Source organism: Hippocampus zosterae, chromosome 6 (genome assembly GCF_025434085.1).
Source record: "Hippocampus zosterae strain Florida chromosome 6, ASM2543408v3, whole genome shotgun sequence".
In the NCBI taxonomy this organism is placed as follows: Eukaryota; Metazoa; Chordata; class Actinopteri; order Syngnathiformes; family Syngnathidae; genus Hippocampus; species Hippocampus zosterae.
The window spans coordinates 508,348-525,772 of record NC_067456.1 but is presented as its reverse complement, the minus strand read 5'-3'; the positions used below and the strand labels follow the sequence as shown (position 1 = coordinate 525,772).

The 17,425-nt window shown below is 50.1% G+C and overlaps 2 protein-coding genes across 9 annotated transcripts; one reads left to right on the top strand and one right to left on the bottom strand.

Annotated features, from left to right (window-relative positions):
- The first annotated feature begins 15 nt into the window (after window positions 1–15).
- si:dkey-220o5.5 (actin filament-associated protein 1-like 2) lies at window positions 16–8,743 on the top strand. The gene is made up of 15 exons (XM_052068956.1): window positions 16–273; window positions 2,352–2,486; window positions 2,564–2,658; window positions 4,059–4,179; window positions 4,246–4,478; window positions 5,143–5,322; window positions 5,674–5,745; window positions 5,855–5,918; window positions 6,591–6,835; window positions 6,922–7,013; window positions 7,128–7,233; window positions 7,317–7,374; window positions 7,765–7,934; window positions 8,304–8,414; window positions 8,547–8,743. The coding sequence occupies exons 1-15, from the start codon at window positions 258–260 to the stop codon at window positions 8,571–8,573; spliced, it is 1,725 nt and encodes a 574-aa protein (XP_051924916.1). The 5' UTR covers window positions 16–257; the 3' UTR covers window positions 8,574–8,743.
- A 7-nt stretch (window positions 8,744–8,750) lies between these two features.
- LOC127602695 (dematin-like) lies at window positions 8,751–17,129 on the bottom strand. Of its 8 annotated transcripts, XM_052069017.1 has the most exons (16): window positions 16,975–17,128; window positions 13,194–13,234; window positions 13,043–13,123; window positions 12,821–12,955; window positions 12,485–12,532; window positions 12,269–12,416; window positions 12,121–12,165; window positions 11,884–12,036; window positions 11,680–11,792; window positions 11,496–11,601; window positions 11,112–11,170; window positions 10,978–11,020; window positions 10,886–10,893; window positions 10,756–10,812; window positions 10,593–10,673; window positions 8,751–10,062 (listed from the first exon to the last, which is right to left on the bottom strand). In XM_052069017.1, the coding sequence occupies exons 1-16, from the start codon at window positions 17,093–17,095 to the stop codon at window positions 9,949–9,951; spliced, it is 1,353 nt and encodes a 450-aa protein (XP_051924977.1). In that variant the 5' UTR covers window positions 17,096–17,128; the 3' UTR covers window positions 8,751–9,948. The 8 variants fall into 8 exon arrangements, 6 of the variants coding, with proteins under 6 accessions (XP_051924977.1, XP_051924971.1, XP_051924976.1 ...); XR_007962852.1 differs by having other exon boundaries at window positions 10,756–10,893; window positions 13,040–13,123; window positions 16,975–17,129; XR_007962853.1 differs by lacking the exon at window positions 10,886–10,893 and having other exon boundaries at window positions 13,040–13,123; window positions 16,975–17,129.
- Window positions 17,130–17,425: the final 296 nt, after the last annotated feature.

The following is a 17,425-nucleotide window of genomic DNA, read 5'->3' as shown; positions in this document are numbered from 1 at the left end:
GGTAATATGTGATTTTGGAGTGTGTTCAACAATGTTCGTGTGTTTTGAAGTTTTGTGTGCGCTGCTGTGAGCGGCCCGTGTTGTGACGTCACGGCCGTGACCCCGCCTCTCCTACAACTTCAGAATGAGCAGAGCGGCAAAGCAAGCAGATCGCTGAGGAGGCGACATCATTTCTCGTCTTCTCGTGTTTTCTTCTTCATCATCTTCCTTGTCATCAGTCATGAGCGCGAGGAGCATCATCTGGTGAAAGAGAGAACATGGAAAAACAGAAAGGTAAGCATTTATAAATTTATAAAGGAACACGTAGAAAAAGAACCACCAACATGTTGATTGGTGAGCAGAGAACGTGCCAAAAGTCAGTTGCCATGACAACGCAGATTATTTTTTTAATCCCACTACAGTGGGAATCACTTCTTTCCACTTTGCAGTTGCGTCTTGAGATACAAGTTTGAAATCATTTGTATCTCAAATCATCTTTCCCTACTGAAATGAATGCAAAGGCAAGTAATGCGTTCCAATTGCCGCGGCGGCAAGCCATCCGAACGGTGCATTACCGCCACCAACTGACGACGTTTCGAAGGTTTTTACATTTTCAGACGAGTGTCCTGGAAGAGCTTTTAGTGATTTGGTAAAAGGCTCATGCAGTGTCGTCTTGTGAGTTCAGAGGTTTGTAGAAATGCTCCGGTGAAGTCTCGAGAAGGATTTTCAGGTTGGTTTGAAGGCTGTGGTGCAGTCGCTGAAGATGTAGTGGTCCACTCGCCCGACTATTGGCTCCTACTCAGTGATGCTGTGGATGCCATTGGTCATTTCTCTCAATATGTGCCCCGCGACAGGCTGGCGACCAGTTCGGGCCGTAGTCTGCCTCTTCCGCCCAACGTCAGCTGGGATAGGCTGCGGCTACTCAAGGTTGCGGTGATACTTTTTCTCCAAGATGGCGGAGTGCTTTGGAAGTTTTTTAAGGGTTCCTTGAGATGGGATCCCAGAAAGAGGTTCTGGTATATCATGCGGATGGTTCTATCCCGACAAGACTCTCGGGACCTTTTGAAGGCCATGCTAAAGTGACGTTTGCGCATTTAATGGAAAGATGTATCTGAAGGGGATGCTCCTGACATTTTCAAGATCTTTCTACCCACATTCTTGCTGCTGGAGCCTGTAAAATTCCCCAGTGTGGGACAAATAAATGATATCTTATCTTATCTTATCTCAGCCGGTTTCTCAGAAAATTCTCAGACCTTCTAAGACCAGCGATGAGTGATCTTTCCAAGGACTGTGTAACTTCCACAGATGCTTCTCTGGTCTTAAAAGTCCCGGAGAAGCTTCTTGAGGTCTCTTCAAGGTCCCACTGTAGGCTCACCATGATGAAACCAAGGAACGTGTCAGCTGAAGCACGTTCAAAAATGCCATCCGAATATTATGACCCGTGTCCTAGTGGACCAAGCGTGATGCTGATTGGATGCTGAAAAACATCAATGCACTCTTATTCTTTTCTCCTCCTTTTTTTTTCTTCTTCTTTGCTATATTTAACAAACGCAGGATGAAAGAGAAAGCTGCTCCACACCCTCCGACACGCTCACACACACACACACACACACCATAGAGAGTTGTGGAGGATTTCCATCGTTGTGCTAATTTAAGGCTTTGGTTTTTATGGTAAAGCATCTTAAATCTTACACACACACACTGACACACACACACACACACACTGTATACGCAAGTTGCATCCAGCTTAGCTCTTGTTTGTCTCTGACATTGCTTTTGCGTGTTTGTGGGCTGTTGCATCTAAGCCGCAAACAGGAAGTGATGTTGATGTTCAGATAAGTGTATGTTTGTGCGTGAGATAACGTGTGTGTGTGTGTGTGTGTGTCGTCATCGCGATGGTGAAGTGGGTGTCTGTGTGTGTGTGTGCATGTGTAATGTGCGGCTCTCTGCTTAAAGCGGCAACAGATCACTGATTAGTAAAAATTAGCATCATCTCCCACTCGGACCACTCTCAACACAGTCTGAGTCTGTGTGTGTGTGTGTGTGTGCGTGTGTGTGTGTGTGTGTGTGTGTGTGTGGGTGGGTGGGTGGGAAGGCAGCCATACAACAATGGCCGCCTGTGTTTAACGGTTCGGCGGTAGTTAGTTGTTAGCTAGTTCAGTTAATTGTACTTGTCTTGTTTACATGTGGATAAACACAATTTTAGAAGAGGGAAGATGGCGGAAAGCGGAGACTGCGGAGCAAAACAATCTTGATTTTGCTGTTGCTTTCGGCGAGTCTCCACTTGTTCCCGCTGCCCTCATTTTTGGGCTCCACTTGTCTGTTTTGGTCTCTGCCGGTGATGAGAACGATTTGGTCCACATCTTGTGCAGTGTTGTCCAAGCTGATGTGGGACCTTCAGTCCTTCCTTTCGGTTCTGGACTCGGAGAACCTGAGTTACATCGCTCAGGCCCAGAAGAAGTCCATCTCGGAGCTGGTGTCCTCGCTGCAGCCGCAAGAAGCTCCAGGTGAGCCTCGGGGCCTCGCTCACCCCCGCACCTTGCTCAACCATTCATCGGGTCTCACTTGTGCTGTTTTCTCCTAGTGGAGGACACCGAGTATGTCATCATGAGCTGTCCGTCATCATCGGCGCCTAGCAACCAGGCGTCGAGAGACTCCGCGGTCTGGACCGGAGATGCGGTGAGTCCACCATGACAAAGCCAAGACGCAGAGAAGCGTTTGAAGCGGTCAGAATCCTCACGAAAGACACTGCTATCTGCTAACTATTTAGCTGCTAAATGCTCCACATTTGCCACCTCTTAACTGCTACCTGCTAACCTTTTACCTGCTAAACGCGTCCCCGTTGCCACCTGTTAGCTGGGTAAGTGCCACTTGCCGCATCCTGACGGCATTAAGAGACATTTCCGTCCAGTTTCTAACTGCTAACGAGCTGCTAAATGCTCAACTATCATCACCCGTTAGCTGCTAACCGCTCACTATTTAGCGGCTCGGTTATGGTCTCCTGTTAGCTGCTAACCGCTCACTATTTAGCGGCTCGGTTATGGTCTCCTGTTAGCTGCTAACCGCTCACTATTTAGCGGCTCGGTTATGGTCTCCTGTTAGCTGCTAACCGCTCACTATTTAGCGGCTCGGTTATGGTCTCCTGTTAGCTGCTAACCGCTCACTATTTAGCGGCTCGGTTATGGTCTCCTGTTAGCTGCGCCATTATGACAGCATGCTACGATCCTTAATTAAATTGAGCTTGTGTACGTCCAGTTGTCAACTGCTAACGAGAGACTGAATGCGGTCTAATTTTTTTTCACACATTCACTGCTAACTGCTAATTTGGACATTGCGCGAGCAGCGGGAGTGAATCAAAGCCAAGAAAAGTAAACAAAGGCTGGACCTCAACTGTGTTCTCCTGTTAGCTAGCTAGCTAGCTAGCTAGCTTCACTGTGGTGAGATAGCACCGTCCTCAAGAAGTGGCGTTTATGACCAGCTGCTCACTCCGAACAACCCCGCTAAATTGTCAACTGTGTTCGACCCAGCTACCAACCGCTACCTCGTCTATTTTGAGAGCCGAGAGAGAGTCGAAGCCGAGGAAAGTCAACAAAAGACAATTGCGCTGAGAAGAATCCAACACGGGGTTCATATTTGAGGTTCTGCTGCGCCTACTGAGTTCTTGTCAGATGACAGACATGAATGTAGAAAACTGGACCAGAACCACAACCGTTTTTTCTGCGAACGGAGAAACACAGCAGGCCGCTCTGTGATGTGGTCCGCTAATGACAGAGTCCTCCTGAGGTTTGGGAGGAGACGGTGTGTGTGTGTGTGTGTGTGTGTGTGTGTGCCTGACAGGATGTTTATATATGAGGCCATCTCTCATCTAGCTGCCTTCCTATTGGCTGAACGCTTTGCTGAGACAGGAAGTGGTCACTGATGGCGGCTGATTAGCGTCTGGTCTACGTGATGCACACACACACACACACATTTACTGAACGTGCACACTCCAGTGAGACAGTTGATGTGTTCCTTATTTATTATCTCATCATCATGTTCATCGTATGAGCACCTAGCCACTTGTTTTATCCACCCTCAAGGTCCCTGCGTCACGGCAATGCCCGCCTGGGGGTTCTCAAGCTCCTGGCGGTGATGATGACGAAGATGAAGATACCTACGAAGAGGCACAGCCCTTCCAAGCTGATAGCAACAGTCACATAGGTACGTGCATACACACACACACACACACACACATGCGGTGACAATGACAACTTGGCAACTCCCCAGAGCGAGCTGAGTCGGAGAACAGCTACTACGAGTCGTACGGCGAGGATGCCGAGGATGACGATGACGATGATGACGAGCACATGAAGGACAGAGCTCACTACATCCAGTGGAGTTCCTCTCAGCCTTGTCTCAGGCCCCCTCCCGAGTCTCGCCTGTGTGGGTACCTGTGGAGGAGGAAATGGTTGGGACAATGGACCAAGCAGCTCTTCATCATCAGGAACCACCTCCTGCTGGTGTGTGTGTTTGTGTGTGTGTGTGTGTCTTAGCTTCATTATCACTTTTACTTTTTATTTACACATTCATTTTCACTCGCTTTTTTGTTTTTTTACTTTGAAATTTAATTTTTCATTTTCAAATTTAAATCCTAAATTGTTGTAGTTTTTAAACACCTTTTTATTTTGTAATTTATTAAATATAATGTATGTATAATAATAATAATTTATGTAAATTATTTTTATTATGTGGGCGGCCCGGTAGTCCAGTGGTTAGCACGTCGGCTTCACAGTGCAGAGGTACCGGGTTCGATTCCAGCTCCGGCCTCCCTGTGTGGAGTTTGCATGTTCTCCCCGGGCCTGCGTGGGTTTTCTCCGGGTGCTCCGGTTTCCTCCCACATTCCAAAAACATGCATGGCAGGCTGATTGAACGCTCTAAATTGTCCCTAGGTGTGAGTGTGAGTACAGATGGTTGTTCGTTTCTGTGTGCCCTGCGATTGGCTGGCAACCGATTCAGGGTGTCCCCCGCCTACTGCCCGGAGACAGCTGGGATAGGCTCCAGCACCCCCCGCGACCCTAGTGAGGATCGAGCGGCTTGGAAAATGAATGAATGAATTTTTATGATGTAATATGTGTCATGTTTGGGTGCGCGCGTTTCTTTGACGGTCCGCGTTTTCTGTTTCAGTGCTACAAGTGCGCGCGGGACCTCCTCCCTCATCGACAGTTGAGCCTGCGTGGCTGCCAGCCGCTCTACAAGCTGAAGAGCAACCGGAAGATTCCGCACCAACTCAAGCTTCAGCTGCTGGGGGCCGACACCCTGGTACTGGGGTACAGCAGCTTCCAGCAGGCCGACGAGTGGCGCCGGGTCAGCTCGCGCTTGCAAACGCATCACACGCACAACAGCGCAGACGATGATACCGAGTGCTCGCACGGTCTTGGCCGACGAGGCTCCTTTGAAAAACAAAAAGACGGAGCGCTTTCGCTGTCGGAAACCGTCTACACTCGTGCCTTGATTTGAAAAGGACTTTGAAACTCGCAGTTGAGGTTTACTGTCAAATCAGACAAAGGTAGAATTACTGTAGTACAATAATAATAATAATACATTTACTGCTAGCAAAACACCTTAGACGGGCTAACAAAACTTGCATCAATGTTGCAGTCTTTACGCAACGGATATTTGAACACCAACGTGTGTGTGTGTGTGTGTGCTTGGCAGGTGATCGAGGAGCTGAGCGTTGACGGGGAAATTCAAAGCACCGGCTCAGAACTTTCTCTGTGGTCTCGCCGGGTGAGGAGCACAAAGCACACACACACACACACTATTGTGTGTGCCAGTGCCTGAATAAGTTGTTGATGTCGTAAGATCGGATGGAGTGTTTGTTGGCTTGTGTGTCCAGTCCAGTGCGCTTGTGACACCCCCCCACCAGCCAGAATCTTCACGTCAGCGACACAGGAACAAAGGTAACCATTTTTTATTGTTTCCCAACTTTATGAGTGTTGTGTCAAGCACATAGCTAGCAAATAGCTAGCGCTGTTATTTGAAAGGGACATTTTGCTCTTCCAATATTTCAATCATTCTTTAAAATGTAAACGACACTTTAAATTTTTAGCAACTACGGTTTGATTTGTATTTATTCATGTGTCACGTTGTGCCCGAAGCGATAGAATGATCGCTCCGTGCACAACAAAAATAAGGAAGAGGAAACAACGACGCGTAAATACAGCACAAGGCTAAGAGGCAATGAATAAATGCGAGTAGGAATTGGGCGAGAGAAATTTTGGCATGGCGTGGAATTCTCCGGCAGTGAGTAGACTGCCAGAGCGTCCAAATAAAGGCTGCGCAATTACTCCCTAATGAGTGACAGGTGTGTCAACGACGGGCAGAAAGCCCGCCCTCTGCTGGCAACCACGGGACATGACATCATGTTTGAATGTTGTTTGACCTTTTTTTCAAAAGCTTTTGTCTTCGATATTTTGAATTGTTTACCATAATAATGTCTTGTTGAGTTGAGGGGTTTTAAGTCGTTAGTATTTGTCATGTGTGGGCCTGTGAAGCCCTCCCCCCCACCCCCATCCATCTACCTTCTAGCGTCTACCTTTATTTTAACTCGTCGTGATCTGTGTGTTTGTCAGCCGCGGTGAGTGTGCTGATGAACTGTCAGTGGCAGAGTCTCCTGTGTCAGGTGGAGGTGGGAAATCTCAACATGTTTGCAGAGGACGGCGAAGACGACGACGACGAGAGCCGCGGGGGCCGCCGCCTTCGCTCTCCTCAGTACACGCTGCGGCTGCGAGGCTGCCGTGTGAAAGCCGCGCCCGACGGCGAGCGCCCGCACAGGATCGCGCTCAGCATGCTCGGCGAGCAGCTGGCCGTGTTGGAGGTGAGTGGGGCGGCGGAGGAGGAGGGGGGGGGGGGCAGGAAGTGGGGCGGCGGCGGCGGGGTGACACTTGCCCGACGCGCTCGCAGGTGAGTTCGGTGGACGAGAAGCGTCGATGGACGCGCCTCCTGACGGCCGCGGCGGACGCTGGCGGCGAGACTCCGCAAGATGAACACATCAGGTACGTCGCTCTGTGTCGCCGCGTTCGTGCGGATCGAAGTTATTACTACACGAAGTGTAGTAATAATGTAATAACAGCGTTGAAAGATGCTGATTGCGATGTTTGCGTCCTCAGCGGACACAACCCGAACGCGTACATGGAGCAGCCTTTCCGCTCCAACTCCGCCGCTACCCCCCCGCCGCGGCCCGTCTACTCCAACGCCCCCGTGCTGGAGCACACGGTAGCGGCCGCCTCCCCGTCTCCACGTTCAGCCGGACGCGCTTGGCCTCACCGACTGACGCCTTTTCTTGTGTCGTGCGACAGCTTCAGAGTTCTCAGGACGCCGCGGTGACCTACGCCAACGGCGCCTTCGACGGCCGCAGTGAGTTGGCACGCGGGCAGCTTAGCATCGGCCGGCAACTGCTCTGGAATTCTTTGAGTTCAATTAGCTGAGCATAACTATGCTTTAGCGCAAGCCTTAGCTTAGCATCAGTCGTTAGCAGCGAGTTCTGGCGCGTCTGACTGCTCAGAGGTCAGCGTTGGCGGCGTAGTTAGCATGAACAGAGCGAGCGCGCTAATCCCACACTGACAGCCACAGTGAGTGAGCATGAGGCTAGACACTAGCTTAGCATCGGTGGCATTCGACTTCAAATAGTTAGCCTGAGCTCAGTATCAGTCGCTAGCGCAGCAAAGTGAATTTAGCCACTTAGCCGCAACTTAGCTCCTGAGCCCAAGTGCGTGTGCGTGTGTGTGTGTGTGTGATGTGTTTCAGACAGGAAGTGGTCTGAAGTAGCGCCACGCGGCGTTCAGAAGTTGGAGCTGACGGGCAGGAAAAGCGTCCCCGTGAGGGCGGGCTCCGAGGCTAACCTGCCCTCGGCGACCAATAAGAATAAACGCTCCTCCTTCAGACAATCGCTCACCATGTGCGGCGAGCGGGCGCAGGTGATTGATTTCCGGCCAATCACGAAACATCTTTTCTGAAGGCCCCCCCCCCAGCACGTTCATTTGATGCTTCCCAAGCAGATGCTGATGATTTCTAGATTAGCTGTCATGGAGCTAGCTAGCGGGCTAGCCCTGTTAGCTTAAGCCTGTTTTCAACTCTTTCTACGGGGGAGTTTTACTCATCTCTTGTTTTCCGCTTGTCTCCTGTGATTTTCTCGTTCCTCCTACTTACTCTCTCTGTTGGTTGGTCTTGATCCTGGCTAGCTTCTGGTGGTCTCCATCCTTGCTAGTTTCTAATGCTCTGATCTGGTCTTCCATGGTCCTCGCTGGTCTCCTGATGTTTTTTCCCCCTGGTTGATGCCGGTCCAGGCCAGTCTGCTGAACCCTCTCCTGCGTCGCACGGCATCTGTGAAGACCTCGCTGAGACGAGCCCCATCCACGCTCTTCATCGAGCATGGGAAGGTTTTCCAGAGGAGGAAGGTCAGCGTCCGCGAACAACTTCTTATTGTTCGTTGAATTCATGTCGCTCTTCTCGTCTTAAATCTCACGTAATGATGGTGATTAAGTTCGGAGTGCGTTGCCGCGGTGACGCGTGTTTGTGCTCTCCAACAGGAATGGGAGACCAAAGCCGCTGCCTGAAGCGACGAAGTGACCGCGCGCCCACGCGTCCGTGCGACCACGTGGGCCAAGTGATGTGGCGACGTGACTTCGCCGACGCCCGTTAACTTATTTTTGCTCTTCTACACAACGTAACAGACTTGACTGGTTTGATACTCATGAGGCATGTTGTCACGGTCCCCGTGCATGTCGCGTGTATAATCCAAATTCCATCTTAGACTAACAGCTGGATGAATATAAAGTTTATTGTTTTCATCGTTCACATCACATTCGTCATCCACATGAGCCACGTGAGCAACAAAATCTCTGAGATTGCCTTATAATAGATGAAATTGAGAAGAATAAAACGCCGATGAGCAAAGAGCACACTGTGATGTTTCATTGGGTGCCGATTCGTTTTTGATCCTCTCACATGTTAAGATCACGCATGCGGCAAGCACGTCACAGAAACGTCATCAAAAACATCCAACAAATAGAAATTAAAAAAAAAAAAAAAAAAACATGTCGTTAGTGGCTTGCGTTTACTCCCAAGCTGTCAAAACGGAGCGCTAATCTTGTTGTTTTTACGTCATATCGAAAATGTCATCATCGTTCAAAATGGCGATGACTCGCATGACAGAGGATGCAAAATGGCTGAAGTCACGCGAAGGTGATGTCATCAGTCCGCAAGCTGACGCGTGAATCGTGTTGTTTGAAATGGACTTGTCAGCTGATTTCGCTTTCAGTCCTGGATAGCATGCTAAGCTTCAATGCTAACTGGACAGTAGCCGTTAACAGGTTTAATCAAGGTTCAGTCTTTAGAGCTAACAAGGGAAATATGAGCACATTGCGGGGGGGTACATGGAAACATTTTAAATTTCCAAGATGAGAACTAAATATTTGGAGTCATTTCAGAAGCCCGTCAATAAAAGTGAAGTGTTCCTGATAGTTAGTTAAAACGTATTCAATGGCGCTACATTTTTTGTGTGTGGGGTTTAAAAAAAAAAAAATTGTGGTAAATGTTATCTGAGTTATGTTTGACAAATCTAATGTACCACTTTTCGACCGATGGATAGATTGAGGTTCGACACGTTTTAGCGATCACTGCTATCATTAACTTCCGAAAGCTCCTCGCAATGTAGCTATTAGCATTGTCACGCTAACACTAATATTAGCTACCCTTGTAGCGATCTGACGAGTTGAAAGTCACAAGGTCACAACTGCTCAACATGTTTTAGCAATCCTATTTAGCATTGTTGCGCCAATTCCGACATTAGCATCGGTGACAGCTCCTTCTTTCGGAGTTGAAAGCAACAACGTGATTTAGCAATCCCACCTCATGCTAATGTTAGCGTCTCTCTCTCAGCTGGTTAGCTTGCGTAGAGCGGGCGTGTCTCCAGCGGGCTGTGCGTGGAAGTCAAAAGAGACACGCCCTCTTCTTGAGGTGGTTGCGCCTCCAGAGAGAAAGCTGCTCAAATTCCTCCGGCATCATGGCAAACACGCTGGCGAATTCTTCCCGTGACAGATGTCTCTGGGTGCGCACACAACACTTATTTTGAGCTTTCACTTAGGATCTGCTTACATGGTAGCATTTTAGCAACTGTCGGTAGAGGGAGTATCACAAGACTGGCCAATATTATTGATTCGCTTTAGCGATTTTAGCTCGCTAGCTTGCCGTATGCTAGCATTTGATCAAGTCTCCTTTGAAAGAGTACCTGACTGCTCCGGAGGAAGATCTCAAATACTTGTGAATCGCTTTGAACATTTTCTTTTCGTGGGTTGATGTCGTGCTCCGTGGCGACGTAGTGTGAGTTAGCATTTTAACAATTTTCAGGAATATAAGAGCAACTTAAATCAGTCTCAGATGTATACTCCTCATCCATTTTTTATCGTTCTCTTGCTCTACGCTCATCTAAGTGTTTGTTAGCATCTTATTCATTTAACAATTATCAGAAGAAAAAAAAGCCCAGCTCAAGATGTGAAATCCAAATCAATCTTTCTCGACTTCGGATACTCTCTGGCTAGTTGCTAGCGTCTATTAGCACACATTGATACCGTTACCTCCAATTGCGTCCTGTCGACGCCGGGAGGAACTTGATTCCGTCCTCTGTGGTTGACCACGAGCGTCTCATACGGGTAAATCTGACCAAGAAGAGTGTCGTTACGGCGACCACTCGTGGACAACGTGCACCCGCGTGATGTCATCACAGGGTCGCGTGTTTACCTTGTGCTCCAGCACACTGGGCAGCGAGCGGCCTCGGTCCATGGCGCCGTCTCCGTTCTGACACACAAACGCACACACACATCACCACAACATGGCCGACACACTGCACAAAGATGAAGACGCACTCTACCTGAACACCTGTGGAACACACAAACACACACATTAGGGCTTTTGAACCCACCACGTGGTCCTGGAATCTCCCTGGGGGGGCGGGGGGCGTACCTTGAGCAGGCTTCTCGGCCGGGCTGAATTCTGTCGACTGCAACTGGAATTTACAAGAACACCAGCCCAATGCTCAGCGCCTGAACACCACATCAATGTGTGTCTCACACACACACACACACACACACACTCACTCTGGCTAGGCCTGCACCAGAGGATGCTGGGAAACAAAGTGCGCGGGAAGTGGCGGCGCCTGCATAGGAGACAGGAAGTGACGAGAGGAGTTCAGGTACATCGCCGATGGAGCGAGGTCACTTGCCAAACCATAATTAATGGCAGCCATTTCCACATCCAAGTATGTGTGCAGTCCTCAATAAGACCACCAGAGGTCGCCAGAATTCGAACTTTATGGACCTTTTCATGCGATTCTCTTTGGTTTTGTTTTGGGGTTTTTTCCGACTAGTCAGTAACACTCCAAAGTCGGGGCACTCATTTGCCAAGTTAGCGATGTACGAAGATTGTTTTGAAAGTAAGTTAGCTTGATGACATACGGTACTGAGAAGGCGCCGGTGCGGTACCTGCGTGCTGGCTGCGGTCCGGAAGCGAGCGCGTTTTCCTTCTCAGCGGAGCGGCCGACTTTTCCAGCTCCTCCTTCAGGATGATCCTTCCGATGTTGGAGCGAATCTGAAGGCAAAAAAAGAGGCCATCACAAAGGCGCTCGTGACATCCATCGTCACGGCAGCAAGCCACGCCTCTTCCCACCTTGTTGAGTTCCTGCCTGTGAAGCGCTCGCAAGCCCCAAGTGCTCTCCTCCTCCTCTCGCTCCTCCTCTTCTTCTCGCCTGCCTTCACTCCTGCGACACGCCTTCTCCTTCTCTGAGGGCAGGTGGACAGCCGGAAAGAAGCAATTGATTAAATTGATGTGCACACTCCCGTAACAAGGAGAAGCTCAAGGTTTGGATCGTACCAAAGACGGCGGACGAGGGGGGGCAGGGCCAATGTTCCGTCTCGATCTTGGAGGGAGCGTTGGGATCCGGAGGCTCGGCGGCGGGAAACTTGGATGACTCGATGATGAGATCCTCCAAGTGCTTCCCGGCGGGGAGCGCTGACGACGACGCGCCTACACACACACACACACACATTTGTGTGGCGTCCGGTTAGCTCGCGATGCTACCGGCCGACGATTGACGGCTGATCGACGGACCTCTTCTGTAGATGGGAGGCTTCTTGTAGATGTTACTTCCGTTGTCTGTCAAAATGACAGTTCACATGAAATAGCCACCACGTCAAAAAAAAAAAAAATTCTGGTCACCATCAAAGCCGTATGGAAAATAAGCATCGAGGAAGTTTACCGGGCCTGTGGAAGTGCTGCAGGATCTTGGGAGCTTGCGTGTTTTGCGCATGCGAAGACGGCGTGGCGTCGCCCCCGTTGCGTTTCCGGCCGGCGGAAGCCGGCGAGGAACCGGCAGGAGAGCTTTTCTCCAGCCACATCCTGGACTCCTGGAAAGATTGCCGTGAATCAAGAGCGAGCGGAAACACACACTGGTGAACTTTGGTCTCGGACTGACCTCGGGAGAGGTCGGGGGGGAGAAAGAAGAGCCGGGAGACGGCGACCTCTGCGCCACAGACGGCGATCGTGCGGGTAAGCGTCAGAGTGCAATCAAACATTCAGAACATGGCGAGCGACAGATCATTCGGAAGAAATCTCTACAATTAGCTTACAAGAAAGCATACGGCTACAGCAAGAAAAATAATCGGAGAGCAAATAGATCATCAATAATAGCAAGACGACTCAACAATAACCACTGTAAGGCAACTAACTATCAATCGTTCTCCAAACAAATCAAATCAAATGATTTGACTTGATGTCAATCCCAACAAATGCGGCAGGACGCATGACTCACCGCCACCCCCAGTGGACTGTAGCTGTAGTGCAGCTCGTACGTCATCAGGTCTGGTCTCTCGATGTCCAGGATGGCTTTGTCCCTGGGGAGTGCCGCCAGGTCCTTGTAAACCATCACGCCGTCGTCCACCCGGGCCTGTGCGAAGGGAGGGTCGCAGTTGAAGAGAGGGGGCGGGGGGGGGGGGGGGGGGGCTACAGAAAGTCCAAGCTGGCCACTCACCACGATGGCGGCGGCGGCGGGAGATCCCGGCGCGTTGGCGCCACCTCGCAGAGACAGCACGCTGCCCGGGGACGTCTGAGGCCTCTGCAACACAACGCGTACGTCCCACTCGGCACGCTAACTCTTGAGAGGCTCTCTCACATATTTTGTTTACCTTTGGCGTCATCATCGTGGTCGCGGCTGACTGCTCACAACCTGAAACACACGCGCGAGAAAAAAAAAATAGAGGAAATTAGTGTGTGTGTGTGTGTGTGTGTGTGTGTGTGTGTGTGTGTGAGCCCGTGTGAGCGCTAACATGCTTAGCGCAAAAAAGGTGCGATAAAAGATGACAATCACAAACATGTGATGAACACACACAAACAAACACAAAGTACACAACATCACAATGGACCTCAGCTCCGGAGGCTTCCGTGGAACAGAAAGAGATCATTCTGGAATGTTGTCATGACACAAGAGAACAAATGACAGCTGACTAACTTGTGTATCACGCACACACACACACACACACACACACACACACACGCACAACCGCACACTTGAGTGACAATGTGTGTGTGGGACGACATGAGTTTTGAGAGACGCCCGCACTTTTCTTCATCATCACTTGCGTCATATATCGATCTGTGCTTTCACATTGTTTATTATTCATGAGTCATCATTCATCGGGGGGGGGGGGGGGGTCACTTTCTCCTGCCCGTTTTCCGTCTCTCTGGGCTGCGACGCGCCTGATTCGGTTGATGGCTCGTCAGCCAGCTCGGAAGCAGCATTAGAACAATTCCGATGATTTGAATCGGGGCGTGTCACTCCCGGGAAAGCTGAAAAACAGGGCAGGACGGCGGGACCGCCGGGACCGACTTTGGACGGTAAAGTCGAGAACTGCTAGCATGCAGAGCTAACATTAGCATGTCTGTTTATTTTGATGAGTCATCAAAATGACACATCGTTCTACAAAATGGAGCACTGCGGCAAAGTGGAGACCGTGAGGTGTCATATCAACCACATTTGCAGTGTTCACATGCTAAGCTAACATTAGCGTCAGCGAACTGGAACGTCGCAGGAAAATGTCGTCATATCACCAAAAGAGCGCCACCAATTGATGATGTCAAACATCATTTAAGGAGGCTTGGAATCCGGCCCGCCCGGGCCCCAAATGCTGAAGTACGGACGTTTTATTACTTCAAGGTCACAGAAGGCGCCGGTACTTCCTGTTAGTCTCAAGAGAGAGCTCACTAACAATCAATCAATACGAGAACCGATAAGTATCACGTTGACGTACTCGGACACCTCTGAGTGGTGTCGCCGACATCCCATAATATCACTACGTTCACGGGAATCATTGCTGAGCGACCAGGGCGGTTCGTGCCAAATTCCTCTTTTGCCCCACAGCCCCTGAATGCACCACCGTGAAACAAAAGTCAGTAAAGGTCAAGTTTGGACTTTAGATTAGACGCCCCCACTCTGTGTGTGTGTGTGTGAGGTATAAATCAGTGAAGAAGGTCTGCGTGCTCCCAGGACCTGAGTATGAAGACAATCAGTGACCTCGACTAACAAGCTAAGGAGCTCATTTACATCCAAACAAAGAAGAAAAGGAAAGACATGAAGGCACAATGACAACAGAAAAGGGAAATGTCAACGATTGTTCCGAAATGTGAACAAAAAAAAAAACCAAATTATTTTCTGTACTGATTGTCACACGCCTCAACAGAGTCATCAGGAAAGGTATTCTGGGAAATCTAGGAACGCATCAGTGTGTGTGTGCGTGTGAATGCCGAGGTGTCTATTTTAGGCCAGCAGCACCTTCAGCACATCACCGTCGGCCGATTGGTCTCCTAGCAACCGTTTGCTATCTGCCAGCATTCCGCTGATGTTAGCCGGACGGACAAGCGGGACGCTTCGGAAGCAACGGCAACACGCCGTCGCGTCATCTTCAACTTTGTCGCCTACAAATGACCTCTGACCTCTGACCAGATGCGACTTTTTGCGATGATTTGGGAACGACTGTAAAAAGCTACCAGTCATGAACGTGAACGCTTGAATCGGCACATTACGCCGACCCATTTTGAAGCCAAACACACCCACACACGCGCTCTCACACATCCATACAAACACACAAAACAACAAAAATGTTGGGGGGGGGGGTCGATTTTGGAGTATTTTTCCATTCGTTTCTGGGACGTGCAATCACCTCAACAGACACGGGTGCACATGCCCTTATCATAAGGCGCTCCGGCTGCCATCATTGCCTCTCACACACACACTCTCCTCTCACACATAACACCAAACAGGCGTTTTCCAGCATATGCGATGCATGAGCGCATTTCGGCAGTCGCGTGAATGCAAGAAATTGTGCGTGTGTGTGTGTGTGTGTAGATGAGAGGTAATCGTCAACGTTGTCCCCAACGGCCCCTCATAGCTTATCTGGGCCACACACACACATGTGTGACCGCACCCACACGCCGTCGGCGCGTTAACGGTTGCCGTGAGTGGCCCGGCCCGTCACTCACTCAGTCGCTGTCATTGTGATTGACAGGATGGGGAACCTTCACGGAATCGTACCGACTGTTTTTTTTTTTTTTTACTTTTGTCTTTTAACTTTGTTCCGAAAATAAACACATTTACCCCCCCCCCAAAAAAAGAAAAAAAAGCTCCCACCTGAAAGAGAAACACACGATTACTCATGGCACCGTCGTCATGACAACACTGTGTGTGTGTGTGTGTGTGTGTGTTGTCCATCTGCCAATTCAGTCAGCGACTGAACGTTCCAGCGCTTGAGTCGTTTTGTGTGTCTTGCTGTCTAATTACGCACACGCACGGGCTGCACTTGTGGCCTCGTTCTGACGTCACAACCCCCCCCCCCCACACACACACACAGCCCCCCCCACAGATAATCAGCGAGACATTTCTCAAACTCAGGACGACTTTGGCCCTTCACCGGCTAAGCGACCACATGCTGTTGTGATGGCACGTCACACACACGCACACACACACACACAATCCGCACCTTGTTAGCGCCGCAACGCCGATCCGAATATTCTGACCGCTTCCACCCACACACAGTGGGAAAAGTCACAAAAAAAAAAATCTCCCTCCTCGCTCCACCGCTCCATCAAAAGGTGTCGCGTGGAGGGGTGCGATGCTACCGGGCTAGCGCGCTAACATGATCGGTGATACGGCGGCGACGTCACACATCTTGATGCTAAGCTCGTGCTTTGGGCATTCACGCCCGCGCAATATCGGCGGCGTTCAATGTCACTTTTTTTTTTAACAGGAGTCAGGCACTCCACCACATTTGGGACCGATAAACAACTTGAAGCAAGCACACCTGACCTCTTACTCTGCGAACTGTGCGAGCAAGTATTCGTTCCTTTTCCCCAACTAGGATGTTACACGACGCTCTCCCGTTTCTCGACAGCAAGAGTGAGCGCAGGCGCTAGCGAATACTTCAAAAAGTGTCCGATTGGAAGTACGTCGGGGGAAAAGCTTTGTTTATATGTTACGGCGGGCTCTCGATATGGCGGATTTTCACTTCAGTGGGGGTCGGAATCGTCGCTCCCTCCTGCTTTGCACCTGTGTGTGTGTGTGTGAGTGGGTTACATAAAACCATTCTCTCCTCCTTAATCCCTCCTCCTGTTCCCCGCTCCCCCCCCCCGACATATGCTCTTACGTCACTGCATGATCATCCATACATCAATACATCGCGACGATGATGATGATGATCATGATGAAAAGTGACCGGCTGCCGCCACTCAAAAGCGCGCCTTTCCACGTTGACGCTCACGACTTTTTGAGGGAGTGTTCGCGCGCGCGCGTCGACACACGTACACGCGCGTTTCATCAAGTTCTACTTCGCGCGGCGGGGAGCGCGCAATATCCAAGACGTTTTTATGACTTGGTTTCGTCACGTGACGCACTCAAAGAAAGGTGCTTCTCCTTACCTGCGTGCGCGCGTCTGTGCGTGCGCGTTCCGCGCGTCCTGCGCGTCCTGCGCGCGTGAGCAGCATCCAACGAGCGAGCGAGCGAGCGAGTGAACCTCCGCACTCGCTCCCTCCTCTTCATCTGGCGCGCGTGCCCGTGCGTGCGTGTGCATGGAGCAGTCCATTAGCTCCAGCCCCGGGGGTGTCGGAGAGGTCTTTAAAACATCATCACACACACACACACACACACGCGCGCGCACACGAATCGATTTGACGACCGTGAATGTTTCCTTTTCAAATACACGTTGAACAAATAAAATTCAGATGCTGATTTTTTTTTAATTTGGTTTTACTGATGGAAATAATGCAGGACAGATATAATCGAATGCGTGCGCTGACCTTAATGTGTGTCCATTGAACTTGGCAGGTCAGTCGTACAAAGTCCATTGATGGTGGAAACGCTACTTGAAGG

Coding starts and splice junctions, on each gene's coding strand:
- LOC127602695 (XM_052069011.1), bottom strand. CDS start 17,095: ATGAAGAGGAGGGAGCGAGTGCGGAGGTTCACTCGCTCGCTCGCTCGC. Junction 12,037..12,120: donor GCCTCCCATCTACAGAAGAG/GTCCGTCGATCA, acceptor GTGTGTGTGTAG/GCGCGTCGTCGTCAGCGCTC. Junction 10,894..10,977: donor GGCCGAGAAGCCTGCTCAAG/GTACGCCCCCCG, acceptor TGTGTTCCACAG/GTGTTCAGGTAGAGTGCGTC.
- si:dkey-220o5.5 (XM_052068956.1), top strand. Junction 5,919..6,590: donor TCAGCGACACAGGAACAAAG/GTAACCATTTTT, acceptor TGTGTTTGTCAG/CCGCGGTGAGTGTGCTGATG. Junction 8,415..8,546: donor AGGTTTTCCAGAGGAGGAAG/GTCAGCGTCCGC, acceptor GCTCTCCAACAG/GAATGGGAGACCAAAGCCGC.